This window comes from Neomonachus schauinslandi, chromosome 11 (assembly GCF_002201575.2).
Source record: "Neomonachus schauinslandi chromosome 11, ASM220157v2, whole genome shotgun sequence".
Lineage (NCBI taxonomy): Eukaryota > Metazoa > Chordata > Mammalia > Carnivora > Phocidae > Neomonachus > Neomonachus schauinslandi.
Window position 1 is genome coordinate 52,726,232 of NC_058413.1, and position 18,856 is coordinate 52,745,087.

Genomic DNA, 18,856 nt, shown 5'->3' on the forward strand with positions numbered 1-18,856 from the left:
AGACGTTCTGATAGGCTGGAAACTCTCTGCAGGGTCGGGAAGAGGATGGCTCCAGGGCTGGCGGAAGATGAGGATCAGACTCTAATTCAAACCTAGGGGCCTCCGCTCCTGGCTCCACAGCCTCCACATGGAGTTCTCTGCAAAGCATCACACTGATGGGGGTTCTACCCTGGGGAAAGGACTCTGGGGCAGGGCTGGCGATGAAGGGCAGGAGCCTAGGGCACAAGCCACAGGGTGGGAGCCAGTGCTGACTGGCAAGGGGTCAGGGAACCATGCCTGGGGACGGCCAAGAACTCTGGCTGCGTCCCCACGCTCCCACCAGGCTCGCTTGGCCCCCAGGCGGTGTAAGGAAGCTGGCAGTTGGCTCACAGCTACTCACGGTCTCAGGGGCCCCGCTCCACGACCTCTGGCTCTGTTTGATAGAGGATCAGGGTTATGGAAGAAGGAGGTCCAGGTCCAGAGCCAGGACAGTGTGTGCAGTGGTGGGCTGTGGCAGGTACGTACAGAAGATGTGGGAGGCAGGGTGCCAAGATGTGGGAGGACACCTGGCATGTGGACAGAGTGGGCATGGAGGAGGGACAACCTGTGAGGTGGCGGGGCCTGCAGGGGCCGAAAGTGGAGGCTGTCACCATGTAGCATGTTCTTGTAGGTGCCACGACAAGGCACAGGCGAGACGGCATGAGCCTGACGTGACGGCATCCAGGTGCTAGAGCCTGGTGGGGCCACGAGGCGCAGAAGAGTGGCCACCGAGGGCCACCGCGGAAGGGTCCCAAGAGTCTCTAGCTCTCTCCCGCCACTGTGCCATCCCTGGGCCCTGCGATGGGGATGCTCCCACTGGCAGACACTGGCAAATGTTTGTGAACAGGTGTGTGAGCACACCTGGGTGCCAGTGCTCATTGCACGGCCGGACCCCCGGGGTCACTTACCCGGATCTCCTTGTAGAGCCGCAGGCAGCTGCTGTTCAGGATGAAGTACCGATCGTGAAAGCCACCTGAGGGCAGGCCCAGGCCCAGGAGGCTACGGTCCTCACGGAACTTCATCATGCCGTGCTTGGTGTCGCCCACATGGCTGGCTGGGGGAAGACTGGAGTGGGCATGGGCTGCCCCGACACCCGGCCCAAGGACACGGACACCCAGGGGAGGGTCCCAGGATGAAGAAAACCACCCCAGCCTGTCCCGGCCACCAACGAGGCCTGACCGTGAGGCACCCTCTGCCTGAGCGGCTCCTGCCGAGCACCAGCAGCTCCTGCCCAGGCCTGCTCCAGCTGAAGGGACCCACCAGCCTGCCCAGCCCTGTGGGCACCACCCCCCAGGTGCACCACCTACCCAGGTACAGCAGCATGGCCTCCATGGACTGGTGCTTCTTCACCACCAAGTAGCTGTCTGTGCCCAGCCCGTGCAGGATGGGCAGCACCTTCTCCGCAAAGTGCAGGGGGCGCTCTGGGGAGAGGTCGCACCCGCTGTTACCACATGGCCTCACAGCACCGAGGCCTGGCGCGCACATGTAGCGCCTACATGTCCCCGGGCTCCGTCCACTCCCAACGCCTACTAGCACCGTCACATGCCACCAGCAGGACCGTCCTTTCCACCCCCGAGCTTCAGGCTCAACACATCTGGCTGGGACCAAAGCTGCTCCAACCCGCCTGTCTAAAAGCAAGCCAGCGATCCTTCCTGTGTGTCCCCATCAAGGAAAACACCACCCACCAAACCACTCAAGCCAGAAACAAAGCCTCCCCATCTTCCCTCCATATGTCGAATCTCTTTGCTTCTGTCCATCATCGTTGCCACACTGGCCCATGTTACCATTTGTCCTTGGACTAATGCCGTGGCCTTCCATGTGATCTCCAGCATGTGTCTCATTCCCCGCCCCCACCTCTCCCTACCCAACAGCAAGGAACAACCTCTCCAAACTCCCATCGCTAACCCTTGCATCGTGGTCAGGCCCGGTGGCTGCCTCTGTCTCTGTCTCCAGCCCCACCCCATGACACGACCCCTTCACTGCCACCTCAAGCTCCTCGAAAGGGTGATGTCCATGGCTACCCCAGGGCCTTTGCCTGTGCTGCTCCCACTGCCCAGAGGCACTTTTCTTCCCCCTTTACCAAGTAACTCCTACTCGTCTTCACCTCCCAGCACGGGGACTCCAAAGCCTGAGAGCCTGTTACAAACCCCGGCGGCGCTGTGGCCCTTTCCTGCACCGCAGTTATCACAGCCTTAGTTGTACGATTATCGCAACGATCACGGCATTCATGTCCCTTCCAGACCACACTAACCCCCGCGAGGGGAGGGATGGTGTGTCTGGCTCCCCAGCCCAGTGGCTGGCACTCAACAAATCACAGGAACAGATACACCCTCATCCACCACTGCTATTCAGACCATCCTTCATCCTAAAATGCCTTCATCACCCTCTTCACCACCATGGCTCCCTCACACTGCCGTCACCACCACCCTCACAAACACCACCACACCCCACCCCGCCCCGTCCCTCTTGTGTGGTCATCACCACTACCACTCCCTTCATCGCCAATCCCATTAACAAATTCAGCACCGCCCCCTCGAAAGCAACACCATTCTGACACCGAGAAAGCATCGTCATACCTCCTCCACTGCCCTTCCCATCAGCCACATTACAGCCATCCCCTCAAACTCTGCCAGCACACTATCACCGACGTCACTGAGATGACAGTGAGACAGCAGCATCCATCCTCCAACACCCCCTTGGCCACCACTGTCGCCACACTGTGGGTTGCAGCCCAGACAGGTACGGGCCATGCCATACTCTGCCCCAACCCTGGTGGCCACCCACCTGCCTCCTCCCTCTCATTGACCTCGAAGCAGGTCCAGTAGTCCCTCTCCCTGACGCCCACATTCCTGCGATCCAGGATCTCCAGGGTGAGCTCCTCAGCTGTCATGGATGCCGGGATCTGCGGTGGCCGAGGAGGAAGAGGTCAGCCCGCACCCCCACCCCTGCCCCTGCTCTGCCCCAACCTCACTGTGTGATCCAGGGGCTGAGCCCACCCTTCAGGTCCTCTAGAGTCCTGGGATGCTGGGGGAGTGTCTCTAAGTACTCCTGAGGAGCTGGGTGGGGAGGAGGCAAAGAGACGGGCCCTGGCACCAGCCACATACAGGTTCCAAAGGAGGGTTCCCCCTTGGGTTGGAAGCTCTGCTCCCCTGGTCACCTGAGCCTATTATGCCTGGCCCAACCTGACTTTCCTGGTCCCCTGGCTTCTAGGTCCCTAGCCCCCACCTTGATGTGCTGTTCTGTGTCCGCCTTCTTCTCCTCCAGGTACACTGTGCAGATGAAGTCACCGGCATGCTGTGAGGAGACAGGGCTGAGCTAGAGGTCTGGGCAGTGGGTGCAGGCAGCTGTCCCGAGCCCCCTCACCCAGGCCCTGTCTTTCACCTGGGTCCCACTGGCAGTGCCAGCCACACGCATCTTCACAATGGCAGTGATCTCCTCCCGCTGTTTCCTCAGCTCCTCCTCATCTACCTTCGGTGGGGGGGAGGGGAGACACAGATGATCACTGCCACGCAAGAGGCTCATCCCTGCCCTCCACTGCCCACTGGCCAAGAACGCACACTGAACACCACCACATAGTGGCTGATGAGGTCTTCCACCACACGGCCAGCCTTGTAGTCCTGCCCATCGGTCTGGAAGAGCGTGGGTCCAAACACAATAGCTAAGTTGTGTGTGTTCATCTGGTTTGTGTCTGAGAAGCACTGGACGCTGGACAGGGAAAGACAGAAGGCATGAGTGAGAAGTACAGTCCAGAACCTCCCCACTTCACCTTCCCAGTTCCAAGCAGGTCCATGACTGGCTCCTGGAGTCAGGTCAGGGAAGGTCCTGGTCAGAGTGCACCACTAGTTAAGGGGAAGTGGCAATAGTCTTTCTGGCCATGTCTTGGGTCCTGGGGAGGAATAGAGCTGGGAAGCTGGGAGATCTGGCCAAGGTCCCCTGGGTCCTAGGTGAAACTTCCTCTATTCCCCACCCCCCCTCCCCACCAACCCCCCGCAGGAAGTAAGTTGGGAAACAAAGTTCCAAAATCAGGGCACATCAAAGTCAACATTCAGTTCCCAGGCCTACCTGGTTCTGAGGAGAGGGCAGTTGGCCAGGTTGGGAGTAGAAGAATCTTTCCCACCCCATCCCCCCCAGAGCCATACAATAGTACGCTCCTCACCAGTACAGGTGGCTGATAAGGGCCTTCACTGTGGCACGGTTGACTGGAGGCAGGCGAGCCAGGAGCTCTCTGTACCTGGAGACCTTTTCCTCCTCATCCTCAATCTCTGGGTTGGGAGGGATAGATCAGGTCGAGAAGCGCCCCCCACCCCCCACCCCAGCCATCTCCCCTGTCCCACCCCTCTGGCTGCTCTGCCTCTCATCCCAGGGGACAGCACTTCCTGGTTCTGTTTAGAGTGACAATGGAAGGAGCAGCAGAGGAAGGGAGGGGAACTGGAGCTTGTCCCCTGGGGCATGCCTCGTCCAAGTGTCCAAGTGCATGGATGGACAGTGGAAGGGAGGGAATCTGGGATGGGAGTGGCCCAGCCAGCAGCACTAGCCCGCGTCTCGGGCTGGACAAGGACTGCGGGGCCCACCTGAGGTGTCCAGCCAGGCCAGGCGCTGGGTGCGAGTGAAGAGCCCATCGGGCAGGTCTCGCAGGAAGCGCTTGAGTGCTGAGGAGACATCGTCCACGTGCTGCTCCCCCTCCTTGAGACGCACAGACCGAGCGTCCTGCCGCAGGCTCTCCAGCAGCCGCTGAGTCTTTGACGTCTGCCCACACTTGCGGTAGATGCCCTCCGACGTCAAGCCTGGAGAGGGGTGGGACTGAGCCGGCGGCGGGACCTCACAGCTACGGCCAGGGCGATCCTGGGAAGGCGGGGCTTGGCCTGGAGGGCAGTCTCGCGGGTGGGGCGGGGCCTGTGTCACGGGGGCGGGGCTCACCACACTGCGTGATGTAGTCCACACAGCGGTACACAATCACGGGGATATCGGAGTCTCCGAGCTGCTGCTCCGACAGCGTGTCCCCCGAGCTGGCCGCTGCTTTCTGGATGGCCCCCAGCCAGCCCGTGAAGTCCAGCCGTCGCTCCCCCTGGATGTACAGCGTCCTGGGTGTGGAGGGAGAGCCGGTCACTTGGGGGCTTACCCCTGTCCGAACCCCCCCAAGCCTCTCAGACTGCTCCAGGCTTCTCAGAGGCCCCCATGGAGTCCAGGGCTCACCTCCTTCGCTCCACCAGCACCAGCACCTGGTTCTCGCTGTCCCCTTGGACGGCTGTGGAGGGGCCGGTCAAGGTGAGGCCCGGTTCATGGTCCCCAATCGACTCCCTCCTGAGGCTCTCTGGGTACAGAGGTCCCTGGGACCCACCCCCCAATACATGGAGTTGCTGAGATAAACCCCAAGGTCAGGAGAGGACATAAGAGGGTAGGCTGGCTCCTTCTAGCCAGGCCAGGGTAGAGTTCAGACTTCCAGGGAGGCGCTGGGGGCCTGGGAGCCCAGGATAGGGTGCCCTAGAAGTTAGGGGCCCAGGGCTGGGTCCACGCACAAAGCTCCTGCAGTTTCCGAAGTTGTAGCGGCTCCTCGCAGGGTCCCTCTGGGAAGACAGCACGGAGCTCAGAGCCAGTGAGGGAGAACCAGCCCTCCTGGGCCCGCTGTAGGCTCAGGCCAGCTTTGTAGGGTAGGCGCCCAAGCCGCTCAAAATCCCGGGTCAGCAGATCTTCAGCCAAGGGAGGTATGAATGCCTAGTGCGGAGGCCAGGAGAAAGGGAAGGTAGCCAAGGAGACTGCATCAGCCAACAGCCCTGCCTGCCCGGGACCCTCCAGCTCTTTGGCTCGTGGGCATGTGCCAATTTCTCACCCAGCTATCTCCTCTCTCTTCCCCAGGGCAGAACCCAGCACAGTTCATGAACTCAGGTATCATGCCCCATTTCATACCCACTCTGAGGTGTCCTCCTCTGGAAAATGTTCCCAGACACCTTCAGGGATGCCCCTCCTCTGCCCTCTGTTGCAGCACTGATAACTGTATTGTTGCTGTCTGGGCCCCATCTGTCTCCCCCACCAGCAAAGGAACCACCGAAGAGCCAGGACCAAGACTGGTTCAGCTGGGTGCCCTGGGCTCAAAGGACTGACCATCAGAAGGCTCACAGATGACTGATCAAGCAAATAAGAGTTACAGGCCCTCACAGCATAGGGGGACCCTGTAGGGCACCTGGCTCTGGTCCCCAGGGGAGAGCTCTGCAGCCTCCTTCTGCCAGAACAAGGAGCTCACTCCCTCTGGAGTCAGTACTGTCCATCCTAAGATGCCTCTGTTATTCATTATTAAACATGTATTGAGCACCGATGGAGTGCAAGGCCCACAGCCCTTCTTCCACAGGTCTCCTGACCTCCCAGCTAGGGGACTGCAGATTATGTTGGGCCCTTGGCCCAAGCAGCCTGCCCTATGTCTGCTCCCTCCATTCATGAGGTAGGGGAGCTGGGGTACCTGGGTACATGGACTCAGGAGGTCCTACCCTGGGCCCTGTCAGACTCCCCACACCTGCCCACTAACCCAGGCCCACCTTAGCAATGCACTTGACCCACTCACGAGCCAGCTCTGCACTCTCCAGCCCAAACAGGTATAGCCGCTCTCCTTCTGTGTACACCTCAAAGGTGTGCTCAAAGCTGTAGATACACAAGCCAGGATTCAGGCCCACCCAGCCCAGCCATGACCCACCCCACGCAGCCCTGCCTCCACCCCCTGCCCACTGTCCTTTCTTGGCCCCCTAAGAGGTGGTGGGAAAGCCCTAGGCTGGGGCCTCAGGAGACCCGGCTCCAGCCCCAGGTTGCTGTGTGCCCCTGGGAAGGTTCTGCCCCTCTCTGGGCCTTTTCCATTTCCTCAATCGGGGGTTAGACCTTACGGCAATAACAGTCTGTGATTCAGCCCCAGGGGTGCTCACCCATGGGTGTCAGGAGGGGGCACTGCCAGGCACACAATCTCGCTGGCCCGAATCTCCCCGTTGGGGGTCACTGCCCGCTCATTCTCATAGTAGCTCAAGACCCCGTCGCTAAGGACACACCAGCGTCGGCTGAACTCTGGGGAGAAGTTGGGCAGGGGAGACATGAGGGAGCCCCCACCCTCCCCTGAAAACCACCTCTGTATCTTCCCTGGGCCCCCACTCCCACCTGACCCATGTCCTCTTCACTCTAACTCACAAGCTTCCCCTAGTTCCATCCTCCTCCCTGCAGCCCGCCACCCCAGCCCAGCCCACACCTCTCCCCTGGACTGCGGCAGTGACTTCCTCATTGGTTCCTAGTCTCACTTCTTCCAAGATTCAAAAGTGATCTAGGTAAAACCAGACTCTGTCCTTCCTCTGCTCAAAACCTTTCCATGCCCCCCTCCCCTTATCCTATACTCCTTACGCTGGCATTCAAGGCCCTGCTGGGTCTGCCCCCACCCACCTCTCCAGCCGCCTCTCTGACCACTCCTGGGCACCTCACCCTCCCCACTTTTCCTTACCTTGTTCCCTCCACCCACACCCTCCACCCTCCGAGTCCAGCCTGCATGCCACAGGAAGCTTCCATGCCCACCCCGCGCTCTCGCCCTCCCTGCCAGTGGCACCCATTGCTCTATACTCTGTCCCCTCCTATAACGGCTCTGAGGAAACTGACAAGATCCCAGAAAGGAAAGGAAATGCGAATCTGGACCAGGAAAGGCAGGAGAAAGAACCAAATGTCAAGGCCATGCAGGCTCATACAGTTCACAGCATTGAGCTTCACATTGTCTCAGAGCTTCCTGGCACCCAGGGCAAAAAGGATGACTCAGGCAGTTACATAAATGACATTATCAGGCAGAGGGAGGTAGACTAGGGGCACTGCCCCAAGGGCAGTGAGGTGGTGAACAGCACAGAGTGCCAAAGAAATCTCTTTGGGTGCTAGAGGGCTTCACAGAGGGGTGCTCAGGGATGCAGAGCAACGGTCTCAACAATATTCCCACAGTCCTGTCTGCAAGGCTATGACCTCTGTCCTCTGAGGGCAGTGTATCCCAGAGCCTGCCCCCACAGGCTGGGCCCCTCCAGGAGCACCAGCCCTGCCTCACTCTTCGTCCCGCAACGTCTGCCAAGTGCCCACTGTGCTAGGAGCCGTTCTAGGTGCTGGGGTACAGTGGTTACCAAGGGGAGCTTATAGAGTGTTAAGCTGTCTGTTTATAGATGTGTCCAGTGTTTCTCTGTGCCCCACTGGACACATCTATAAATAGACAAATTAATGTCAGCTAAGTGGTGTGAAATTAGGGAAAAAGTAGGGTAAATAGGGCATGCTCTTTTGGATAAAATGGTCATGGATGAGGTCTCTAAGGAGTAACATTTAAACACTGGACTGAAGTGAGGGGACTGATCATGCAGATATCTTGGGGAAAAGCATTTTAGGCAGGGGGCAGAGCAAATGCAAAGGCCCTGGGGGAAGTGAATGTACATGTTTGAGAAACAGCAAGGAGGCCAGTAAAGCTGCAGCAGAGTGAGTGAGGGGAGAGGGGTCACAGGTCATGAGGTGGGAGGGTTGACGTGCAGGTCCCTGTGGGATGTGGGAAGGACTGTGGATTGTACTGAGTTGGGGAGCAAATGGAAGGCAAAGATGACAAAGGGATGGGGCTCTAAGCTTAGCTCCGTCTGGCTCCAAATGCCAGATGCCCAGCAACCAGCAGGTGCTCAATAATGGCTTTTTTAGCCTAAAGGAACTCTAGCAGTGACTTGCTCTGCAGTGCCAGGCCCCACTCCCACCCCTACTGGCCCATTTATTAAGCATCTACTTGTCCCAGAGACTACATCCCAGAAGCCCTCTAGAGTGACTCTGCCACAGTATACTTGGCACCCTCATGGGTCCACCAGCCCAGCCTGCCCTTGCTTCTCTGGCCCTGCACCATGCCAGAATGCCATGGCAGGAACGGGGTCTGGCCCGGCACCCACCTTCCCGGGCACGGCGGTCCTGCAGCAGCTTGCCGGCCGAAGCGGTCTTGTAGAGAAAGCCACTGTGGCTCACAGTTGGCAAGACAACTGAGTAGTGCTTTTCCAGGGGCTTCGTTGACTCCAGCCGAGGTACCTCTTTAGGGAAGGTGTGGGGGCGGGGGGCGGAGGAATGGCTGCTCATGCTCGCCATCCCAGGGTGTCCCCCTCACCCCCACCTAGCTTACATTCAAGTCACAGCCCCGTGACTGTCACCCTCAGGCTCTCACTGCCACATCCCGGGCTCTGCCCAAGGCATTCTCCACCTCTCCCCACTTGTGCAAATTCCAAGGCCCAGCTCCAGTACCTCCCCTGCCAGGAAGCCCTCCTGACTCCCCAGCCCAGCCCAGCCCACTCTCTCTGCGGAGGTGCAGGGCAAGCACACTAGAATGAGGGGTCTTAGGCAAACTCACTAACAATCCCCAGAAGGAGGTTTGTCCCAGATAATACAAAGCCTAAGGAAGCAGCCCGTCTCCAGCCCTGCTCCCAGCGGTCCCAAAGGCCAAGCCAGCTGGGTGGTCTCCTGCGCCTCCCTGGACACCTGGGCTTGCTCCAGCCCAGCACACCCCACCCACCCATGGCCATGAGCCGAGCTCTGGCCGCCGAGCTCCACCCTTGGTCCTCGGAAATGGCCCCAGAGGCCAGCCCTGAGCCATGACCAGCAGTGCTCACCCCCCACCTTCCCCTCCTTACCCAGCCGGAGAGGGACAGCCCAAGGGGACCCAACCCCAGTCTGCGACAAAGCCCCGCCCAGACAAAGCAGCAGACAGGGCTGCCGTCACCGTGGGTCACTCGCACACAGAGAAATGCAACCCCCACACAGCAACTCAGATACTCTGCAGCTACACAAACCCCAAAGCCCTCAACATCCCCAGGGGCAAGGAGACACAGATCCACTGTGGCTCAGAGATGCACGGACACGGGCACACAGATGCCACCCTCAAGGCCCACACTGCAGGGCAGGGAGGGACCCACAAATCCAGAAAGAGAGATGCAGAGACAGACACAAAGGGACACACACAGGAAGGGGAAGCCAGACGCACAAATGTACACTGACATGCAAACCCAAACATACCCCAGGCCACACACTGTTGTACCAGGGCCCCTCAAGTAGCTGCAATCACAGCTCAAGTGGTACATCTATCTGACCTCACAGGGTCATGCACAGCTTCTGGCAGACCCCCACCCAGCACCCCTATCAAAGGGCCAGACCGTGGCAGCAGGAGGGCCCCATTCCTCAAGGTGGACAGTCCCACTGGCCACTCACCCGTGGTCCGGTTGTTCCGAAGGAATTCCATCTGCAGTATCTGGCCTGCCTGCTCGGCAAGAGCCAGGGGCGTGGGAGCCTCAGGATCCCCTGAGAAGCAGTTGACCCCAGCCCCACAGCCCAGGAGAGCTTGGGTCTCAGCCAGGTCTGTGGTAGTGACTGCAGCACACAGAGCCTGGGGGGGGGGGGGGGGGGGTTACGCCCAACCCGGGGGGGGGGGGCCAGGGGGAAGGGGGGCTGGGGGGAGGAGAGGAAGAGGAAGGAGTCACCCAAGTCTGGAGGCCCATCCTCAGGTTCAAAGAGGCAGGAAGGACAGAGAGAGAGAGGAGAGGGGGAGGAAGAGAAAGGCCAAGGGATTAGGAGGGTGGGTAGGGGCCACCCCAGGGGCCCAGGGCTCACCCCTACTAGCAGCCCCTAGGACCCAATCAGCTGCCAAGCCTGTTCTCTAGAGGATCTCAAGCTCCTTCTGCCTTGTGGAAGGGCAGAGGGGGGTGCTTTGTAGCTAATTCCTCCCACATTTGAATTCCTCACCGCCTGCCCAGCCCTCCCGACCAATGGGAGTTGCTGCCCCTCCTAGCTGGCGGGCTAGCCTGGGCTGGGCTGGGGGCTGGACGCCTGGGTTCCTGGGAGGTGGAGGCCTGGCTCCCACTGGGCTTCTAGCTGGCCTGAGCCTGCCTGGGTGGGGCTGCTTGGGGGAGGGGCTGAAGGCCAATCAGAGGTCACAAGTGGCATCCCCCTGCCTCAGAGCAGGCAACCTCCCACTCAGGCTGAGCCAGACCAGGGCCCAGGGCTTGGCTCCCAGCCTGTCAGGGCCTGGGGCCCATGTGGGGCCTCAGCTTCAGTGGGGTGTGGATGGGGGTGGGTCAGAGCAGCCAGCTGTTTTTCATGAGCCTGACAGGAAATAGCATCCCCATCAAGTTCACTCCTTTTGGCAGGATTCACAAGGAGCAGGACGGTCCGGGAGACAGAGGAATCAGGAGGGGAGGGAGGCCGACAGATGCTGGGGATGTGGATTTGGCCCAAGGGTCAGGCCTGACTCCTCCTTGCTTTGCCCCAACTCTCCCTGTGGCTTAGGCAGGGCCCTTCCGCCTTCTGGGCCTCAGTTTCCCCATATGCCAACTCATCACTGTGAGCTGATGGAAGAGATGAGCTGAGACAGAGAGAGCAATAAGGGGGGGGCGGGTAGAAAGAAAGCAGGTGGTCTCCAGGGGCCCCAGAGGCCCAGTGCCCTGACCTTGTCCAGTTCCTCCTGGTTGCCAAAGAGCGGGTGGTAGCGGCGGTACTTGCCCTCACGGTATTTGGCCTCCAGGTGGCGCCGCCGGGCACCAGGGCTGCTGTTGGGCTGCAGAGCCTCACTGGGGGGCACGTTGGCCGCCCAGAAGCGGTTCCCAGTGCCATTGCCCAGATGTAAGAAGAGCTGTGGGTGTGGGCAAGAGGTCAGACGGGAAGCCTATGGACAGGCCCATGTGTCTGGTAAAATCTTTGTTTTGAGGTTGTCAGGAGAGGGGCTGGGCGAGCCAGGCCACCCACCCACTTTCCCATCAGGGAAGCTGAGGGGCAGCCTGGCCAGTCGGTGGCTATGGGCCCAAACCCAGTTCCTCAGCTCAATGACAGGACGAGAGGCAGACAGTCCGACAGCTGGATGCCCCAAGCCTGGTGTCTGGTTGGGGGCCTTGCTATTTCCCCCACCCAGTCCCACATCTGGAATTCTGCATTCCTGAGGCTATCACAGCTTGGGCGAGGGTGGGGGGCGGGGTAGTTAACCTGTCAGCCAATGGGGTGGGTAAGGATTTTGGAAACCTCTCCTGTCCTTGACATTCCTCTCTGGGATCAGGGGAGGAGGAGCAGGGGTAGATGCTGGGGGCACAGATGCAGGGGTCCAGTCATCAGGGGACTAGTTTATTAATCCTTTCACTTTGCTGATCATTCGTCCCACAGCCATTTCCCGGGCCCCCCATCCTGCCTCTTTGTCAGGTCCTGTGTGGGGACGCTGGGTCATGGAAGAGAAAAAGCAGAAACAGACCCTGCCACCACTGACTCACTCTGTGACTTTGGGCAAGCCATCTTCTCTCCCTGGGCCTCCACGTCCTCATCTTTAAACTGGGGATTCTAACCCTAACTCACAGGGGATGTGACAGCCAAACTGCACTGGGGCCTGCAGCTTGGCTGGGGCTGTCAGGAAGGCCCCGTGTGGTCAGCCTCCTGCTGTAGGTTCTCCTCTGTAACCACCGCACACCTCGGTGTGGGGACCCCAAGTAGATAGGGGCACATGCACATGTAAGTGTGCCCCCAGACGCATGTGCTCATACACACTGGCGTATGTGCGTGCAGATGAAGTAAATAGTTTAGGCTCTGCACGACAGTTTGTTGTGTATTCCCCTTTTTTTTTTTTTAACCAACCCTTTAAAACTGTAAAAACATTCTTAGCTCACTGGCCAGTTTGGTGACTTTGCCAAAAATCAACTTTTCCAAAATCCCCACCCACTAGATGATTCCAAAGGTCTCTTCTAGCTCCAGGGGGCCAAGGTCTGTGAGTGGGGAGAGGAGTGGGGAGACCCAGGTAGCGGTGGAGTGGAGCAGACCCCAAATGCAGGTGGCAAGCAAGGCCTCCCCACCTCGATGAGTGTTTCAGTCCACACCTTCCTGTCCATCTTCAGGCTCCGCACCTTGGAGACAGCAGCGCCCAGGCCACGGTGCTCCCCTGCAGACAGAGGGCCCTCACCTTCACATGAGCACTTACCTTCCCGCCCTCCCTGCCTCCCTGTGGAGCCCAAGCAGGGGCAGACATGGAGAGGCTGTTCCCAGTGCCGGCCACACACACCCCTGCTCCAGGCACCACAGAACCGAAAAGTCCCCCCCCCCCCCCCGCCCCAGGTCACTCTGCACGGCCCAGCCACTGTGATCTTTTTGATTTTTTTTTTTAAAGTAAGCTCTATGCCCAACATGGGGCTTGAACTCATGACCCCGATCCCCACTCTGAGATCAAGAGTCACATACCAACTGAGCCAGAGTGCCCCCAGAGTGATTTCCTTAAAATGCAAATCCCCTTATTTCAAATCCCTGCTTTAGACCCCCCAGTGGCTCCCCAGAATTAGATCTAAATTCCTTACCTGCTTCTCCTGCAATCTCATCTCAGAATTTCCCCCAACCCCAATCCTGCTCAGCCATACTCTCCTCCCTCTTCTAATCAGCCAACTCATTCCTGCCTCAGGGCCTTTGCACTCACAGTTCTTTCTGCCTGGACTCTCTTCCCCCATCTCCCCAAGGCTGGCTCCCTCCTCACATTTAGGTCTCAGCTGACAGGTCATCTCCTCAGACAGGGCTTCCTGACAAACACATTCTCTGCCTAGCACTTTATTACCTGATATTTCTATTGGTTTGTGTATGTATTTTCTGCCTCTCCCCACTAGAATGTAAGCTGCCTGATGGCAGGAACCTTGAGTGTCTGCTTTAGGGTGTAGCCTCTGTGCCTAGAACAAAGTCTGGCATGCAGTGAGCACTTAGTAAATCTCTGTGGAATGAGAGGCCAGGGCAAGTTGGGGCTGGAGAGAATGCAGCCTTACCTCAGTTACAGGTCTGAAGGAGCCCTGGGGTAGGGAGCAGGCTGGGGCACTAGGAGCACCTAGCACCACCTAGTTTTGGCTTCAGCCTCACCCCCTCTGCAGCCTCCTATGGAGCACCTCATCCACACCAGTCACCCGCACCCCTCCGTGAGCTGACAACTTTCTAAATCAAGTCATTTCTTTCCTGAACGCAGACCTCACAGCCCCAGGCCTCCTGGACGTTTGCCCTAGCTCAGCACCTCCCCAGAACTATCCCCTGCCCCAGATCCCCATCTCAAGCTGCCCAAAGCTGCCACCTGGGCATCATCAGCTCCCCTGAGAGCCAAATCCCTAACACCCCACGGTGTCTGGCACAGCATAGACCCCCAATAAATGCCAGGTGGAGAGATGAATGCATCTTGGACTCCAGCCTCTGTCTTTCTCTCCCTCCTCATCTGATCTGTCACGGCGACTTTGACACCACAGATCCTGTACATCCCTCGAGTTCTCTGCATCACTTCCCCAGACCAGGCCTTAGCCTGTTCCTCTCTCTCATGGAGCCATTAACAGCCTCCCCACTGGCCTCCAGTCTCAGATTCCACCCACCAGCCAGGGTCTGAGGCATGAATCTGACCATGGCCCTCCCACCCCTGCCTCCCATCTCCTCCAGATGAAACATCAGCTCCTCCCACTGCATGCAGAGCCCTGCTAGCCCCGCCTGTCTCGCTTCCCTCCACTCCTCTGATGTGACGGGGAGGGGGTGGTGCTGGACCCCAACTGGACTGGGCTCAAATCCAGACTTACTTGCCGGGCCACCCGCAATGAACCATTTCCCCTCTCTGGGCCTCAGTGTCCTACCCACGGCGTGTGCAGTCAAATCCCTGCCTTGCAATTTCAGGACTGCAGGCTCATCACAGTAAGAAAGGCCTGGAGCACAGATGCAACTTCATCGACAAGGATCTGACTACCGTCTTGGCTTCGGCCCCTCCGGCCAGACAGGCCACCTGCCATCCCGACACACCAGCCCTGTCGTGCCTCAGCCTGGTGCCCCAGCCCCACACACCTGCACAGCGCTTGCAGATGACGACACAGAGGTTGATGGAGGCCCAGTCAGGCTGGGCAGCTCCGCAGTCGGCACAGAACCTGTTGGGGGCCACGGCCCAGATGCGCTCGGCCACCTCCGAGGTAGACAGGGCCTCAGCAATGGCTCCCTGCATGGCCTCCAGCCACTGCTCCTTCTCTAGCTCCGTTTCGGCCGAGAAGCTAGGGACACAGGAGTGGGGGGTGGGGGCTGGTGGGAGAGGGCTCAGAGAGATTTGCGGGCAGCATGAAGAGGCACAGCATGAAGTGGGAGGAGCAAGGAGTTGAGCACTCATAACCGGAAGAGGGAGGCATCCTGGGTCTGTGAGGAAGGTGGGCATGGACAGAAGCAAGGGTACCATGAACCTTAAGAGACACGTGGGGGCTGGGGGAGCCCAGGCAGGCACTGCCCCACCCAGGAAATAGAAGAGGCTGCTGGGAAGAAATGATGCCTGAGCTAAGACTTGACAGATGAGAAGGGCTTAGCCAGGAGAAGAGGTGAAAAGTCATTCGACAGAGGGAATAGCATGTGCAAAGGGGCAGAATGGTACATGGGGCATTTTGGGACCTGCGGCTAAGACAGGCAGACTGGCAGAGAGGAGGCCGGGAGACATATACGCACAAGCCTGTGCTGGGCAGAGGAGGTCAAAGTGCACCCAGAGGTCAACAGAGAAGCAGTGGAGGGTTTCAGTGGGGCAGAGGAGAGGGTAAAGAGATGTCTTCTCTGGTTCTTTCTTTCCCTGCCACCACCACCCCACCTATGTGTGCAGTCAAGATTCGGCTACCCCTATAACTCACTACCATGGCCAAAAAAGGTGTCACTGCTAGAGATTTGACAGGCATTAATGCTGCCTGACCAGAGTGCTGAAGACCATGCTCATCCAAGAAGTCCTCACACGTGGAATCTGCAGGCTGCCAAGGCCTTAGCTAAGCACTACGCCTGTCTTCATGTTCTTACATCCGGTGGGCTCGGCCTACATATGTCAGGCTGATGGAGACCCTTGGTGCTGAACACCAAATCAACCTAATTAAAGTTGATGACAACAAGAAACTCGGTGAATAGGCAGGCCTCTGTAAAACCGACAGTCAAGGAAAACACTGGGAAGTGGTTGGTCGCAGTTGTGTGGTAGTTAAGGATGATGGCAAAGAATCTCAGGCCAAGGATGTCATCCAAGATTACTTCAAAGGCAAGAAATAAACAAATAAAAACTTGGCTTTCAACAAAAAGAAAAGACAAGACCCCATTGGCAGTCACAGACAAGCAGCCAACGCACGAGGCGGTGCCGCCACTGGGCCAGAGACCTCCCTGGCCTGGGACAAAATGGGGAGGGACCAAGGGGAGGGGCCAAACGGAGGTGAGAGAGCCATGGAGGCAAGGCAGGGGTTGTGCCGGGCATGCATGGGGCTGCGTGGGAGAGGCAGGCGTCCCCATGGGTGGAGACAGGGGCCTGGGAGGTCCAGGGAGTCGAGGAGGAAGTCACGGGGGACATACACCCACAAAACTGTTGGACATGCAGGTCTGGAGCTCAGGACAAAGTCCCTGCGGAAGACAGAGATCTAAGCTAAGGACAAAGGCCAGGACAGCGGAGGTGCGATGGTGCTGGTGTTGACAGTTACCACGCACTGAGTCAGGGAACAGCTTTACCAAGACTGCCATGGTCTTACTCACAGAGGAAGAGAACTGAGGCACAGAGAGGTCAAGCGATGTGCCCGGGTCATACAGTGACTCAGTGGTGGACCCAGGATGTTATGGACTGAACTGTGTCCCCCAGTGTGACTGCATCTGGAGATAGGGCCTTTAGGGAAGTAATTAAGGTTAAATAATGTCATAAGAGTAGGACTCTAATCTGACAAGACTGGTTTCTTTATAAAAAGAGGAAGGGACACCAGATAGCTCACTGTCTCTCTACCTGCACACAGAGGAAAAGCCGTGTGAGAACACAGTGAGGAGGTGGCCATCTACAAGCCAGGAAGAGGGGCCTCACCAGAAACTAACTCTGATGGCTCCTTGACCTTGGACTTCCAGCCTCTAAAACTGTGAGAAAATAAACTTCCATTGTTGAAGCCCCCCCCCCCCCCCATCTGTGCTACACTGTCATGCACGGCAGCCAAGCTGACTAATACACATGAGGCGACCTTGGGCTTGGCCCAGTGCCCCAGAGGTGGCAGCTGACGGGAGCGAGCAAGGGGAAGGGGGGATGGTGATGGCCAGAGGGGGGTGGGGTAAAAGGGAGACTTCTTAGAAGGGAAGGGTCAGAGCAGGTTAGTGAGTGAAGGTAAAGGATGGGGGGGCTGGGAAGGGAGGGGAGAAATCCATTCTAGAAGAAGGGGCAGCTTCCCACATAAGCAAGAAGAAAATCCTGGCAGAGAGAGATGATGCAGGTAAGTGAAGGGAGACAGGCTTACCTGAAGATGCGGTAGGGGGTGGTGAGGTCGAAGCTGCGCCGGTCTGCTTCCTTCACGTTGCCTACACTCATGTCAATGAAGGTGATGCCAATGCCCAGGTGGTACTCCTGGCAGGTAGGGGGGAGGGGGTGAGGGCAAGGCCTGGGGGCAGGGCTCAAGGCCCAGGGAGGGATAGAGAGGAAGAGGAGGTAGTACCTTAGGGACTAGAAAGTACCTTGGAAGGAGATAAAGAGGGCTCAGGAATCTGGACATGGGTAAATGGACCCAGGGTCAGGGGCCATGTAGCAATAGGGAGGGGAGGGCAGGGGGCAGGGCAGTGGTGGGAAGATAATCCTCAGGGACCAGGCAGGGGGCAGGGACAGAACTAGGAGCAGGAAGGGTGGGCAACACAGGGCTGAGCTCAGCCAGGGGAAGGAAGAAAGGGAAGGGGCAGGGCTGAGGGGCTGAGGGACCAGGGTGGGCAGGGGGTAGGGCTGAGGGACCGGGTGGGCACAGGGCAGGGGGAACGCTGAGGGACCAGGTGGGCAGGGGGCAGGGCTGAGGGACCAGGGTGGGCAGGGGGCAGGGCTGAGGGACCAGGTAGGCATGGGGCAGGGGGAAGGCTGAGGGACCAGGTGGGCAGGGTGCAGGCTGAGGAACCGGGTGGGCACAGGGCAGGGGGAACGCTGAGGGACCGGGTGTGCAGGGGGCAGAGAAGAGGTTTAGCAAACTGGCTGACCCCTTCGCACCTCCAGATTCTTGTACAGCTGCACTTTGTCCCCAACCACAGCCACATACAGTTTATTCTTGAAACCGCGTAGTTCCAGGCTGCCAGCATGGTCAGGCAGCTCTGGGCCCCGGACACCCAAAGGGTAAGTGCTAGACAGCCGGGCCCGGGCTCCCTGCTCGGCCGCTGCCTGCTGCAGGGCCCGCACCCACTCCTTCCGCTCCGCTGCAGGCAAAGGGGGCAGTCAGTCTGAGGTCAGCCTGGCGGCCCTCCAGGCTCCTCAGGCAACACCTCTACCAGCAAGTCCACCCAGACTGGCCCACCTATCTCCGACGATCTGAGTTCTCTGACTTGGACAAGCTACACTGAGCAAGCCACTTCGCCTATCTGAGCCTATTCCCCTGTAAACGGAAATATAATGGTTCTGAGGACTCAGTGGGTATCTCAAGCACAGAGCCAGTCCAAGAGTGCCCCTCACTCTCCCCTACCTCGTAGAGGATGGACTCCTCTCTGGGTTTGATGTGGGGGGAGCAGAGGTGCCTCGGTTCTCCCACCACCCAAACTTATCTCCACCCCCCCCAACCCCCCAACCCCCACTTATCAGGCCAAACTGCCAGTCTTCTCCCTGCCCTCCACCTCACCATCACTCTCTGCCCGGAAGGCAAAGGTTCGGTTGTTCGTGATCACTTCAAACTTCTGGTCCCCAATGGCAGCCACGCGGGAGATGCAGGCCACAGAGATAAAGCGCTTAGAGTAGGCATCCTGGGGAAGAGAAGGAAGCCGTACTGTGGGGGGTGGGGCACCCAGAGGCCCAGCCCCTCCTTGGCTCCCTCAACCTCAGCTGAAACCAAAGTTAACTACAGCTCCGTCTCCCACAGGTGGTCAGGGACAG

The 18,856-nt window shown here is 58.7% G+C and overlaps 1 protein-coding gene and 1 pseudogene across 2 annotated transcripts in view; one reads left to right on the top strand and one right to left on the bottom strand.

Annotated features, from left to right (window-relative positions):
- Window positions 1-18,856, bottom strand: part of ARAP1 (ArfGAP with RhoGAP domain, ankyrin repeat and PH domain 1) — a 40,855-nt gene that overhangs the window by 6,657 nt on the left and 15,342 nt on the right. Inside the window, exons 7-28 of one of the 2 annotated variants that reach the window (XM_021704744.2) lie at window positions 18,606-18,726; window positions 17,987-18,189; window positions 17,259-17,365; window positions 14,836-15,035; window positions 12,846-12,931; window positions 11,465-11,647; window positions 10,231-10,405; window positions 8,928-9,062; window positions 6,924-7,059; window positions 6,546-6,648; window positions 5,535-5,730; window positions 5,212-5,263; window positions 4,936-5,099; window positions 4,590-4,802; window positions 4,175-4,280; window positions 3,576-3,723; window positions 3,400-3,486; window positions 3,244-3,312; window positions 2,803-2,920; window positions 1,326-1,439; window positions 927-1,072; window positions 380-412 (exon numbers count right to left, since the gene is read on the bottom strand). In XM_021704744.2, the coding sequence (XP_021560419.2) occupies window positions 380-412; window positions 927-1,072; window positions 1,326-1,439; window positions 2,803-2,920; window positions 3,244-3,312; window positions 3,400-3,486; window positions 3,576-3,723; window positions 4,175-4,280; window positions 4,590-4,802; window positions 4,936-5,099; window positions 5,212-5,263; window positions 5,535-5,730; window positions 6,546-6,648; window positions 6,924-7,059; window positions 8,928-9,062; window positions 10,231-10,405; window positions 11,465-11,647; window positions 12,846-12,931; window positions 14,836-15,035; window positions 17,259-17,365; window positions 17,987-18,189; window positions 18,606-18,726 (2,895 nt within the window). The remainder of the gene's footprint in view (window positions 1-379; window positions 413-926; window positions 1,073-1,325; window positions 1,440-2,802; window positions 2,921-3,243; window positions 3,313-3,399; window positions 3,487-3,575; window positions 3,724-4,174; window positions 4,281-4,589; window positions 4,803-4,935; window positions 5,100-5,211; window positions 5,264-5,534; window positions 5,731-6,545; window positions 6,649-6,923; window positions 7,060-8,927; window positions 9,063-10,230; window positions 10,406-11,464; window positions 11,648-12,845; window positions 12,932-14,835; window positions 15,036-17,258; window positions 17,366-17,986; window positions 18,190-18,605; window positions 18,727-18,856) is intronic. The other variant, XM_021704745.2, reaches the window with a different exon arrangement.
- On the top strand, window positions 15,655-16,050 carry LOC110593482 (annotated as a pseudogene).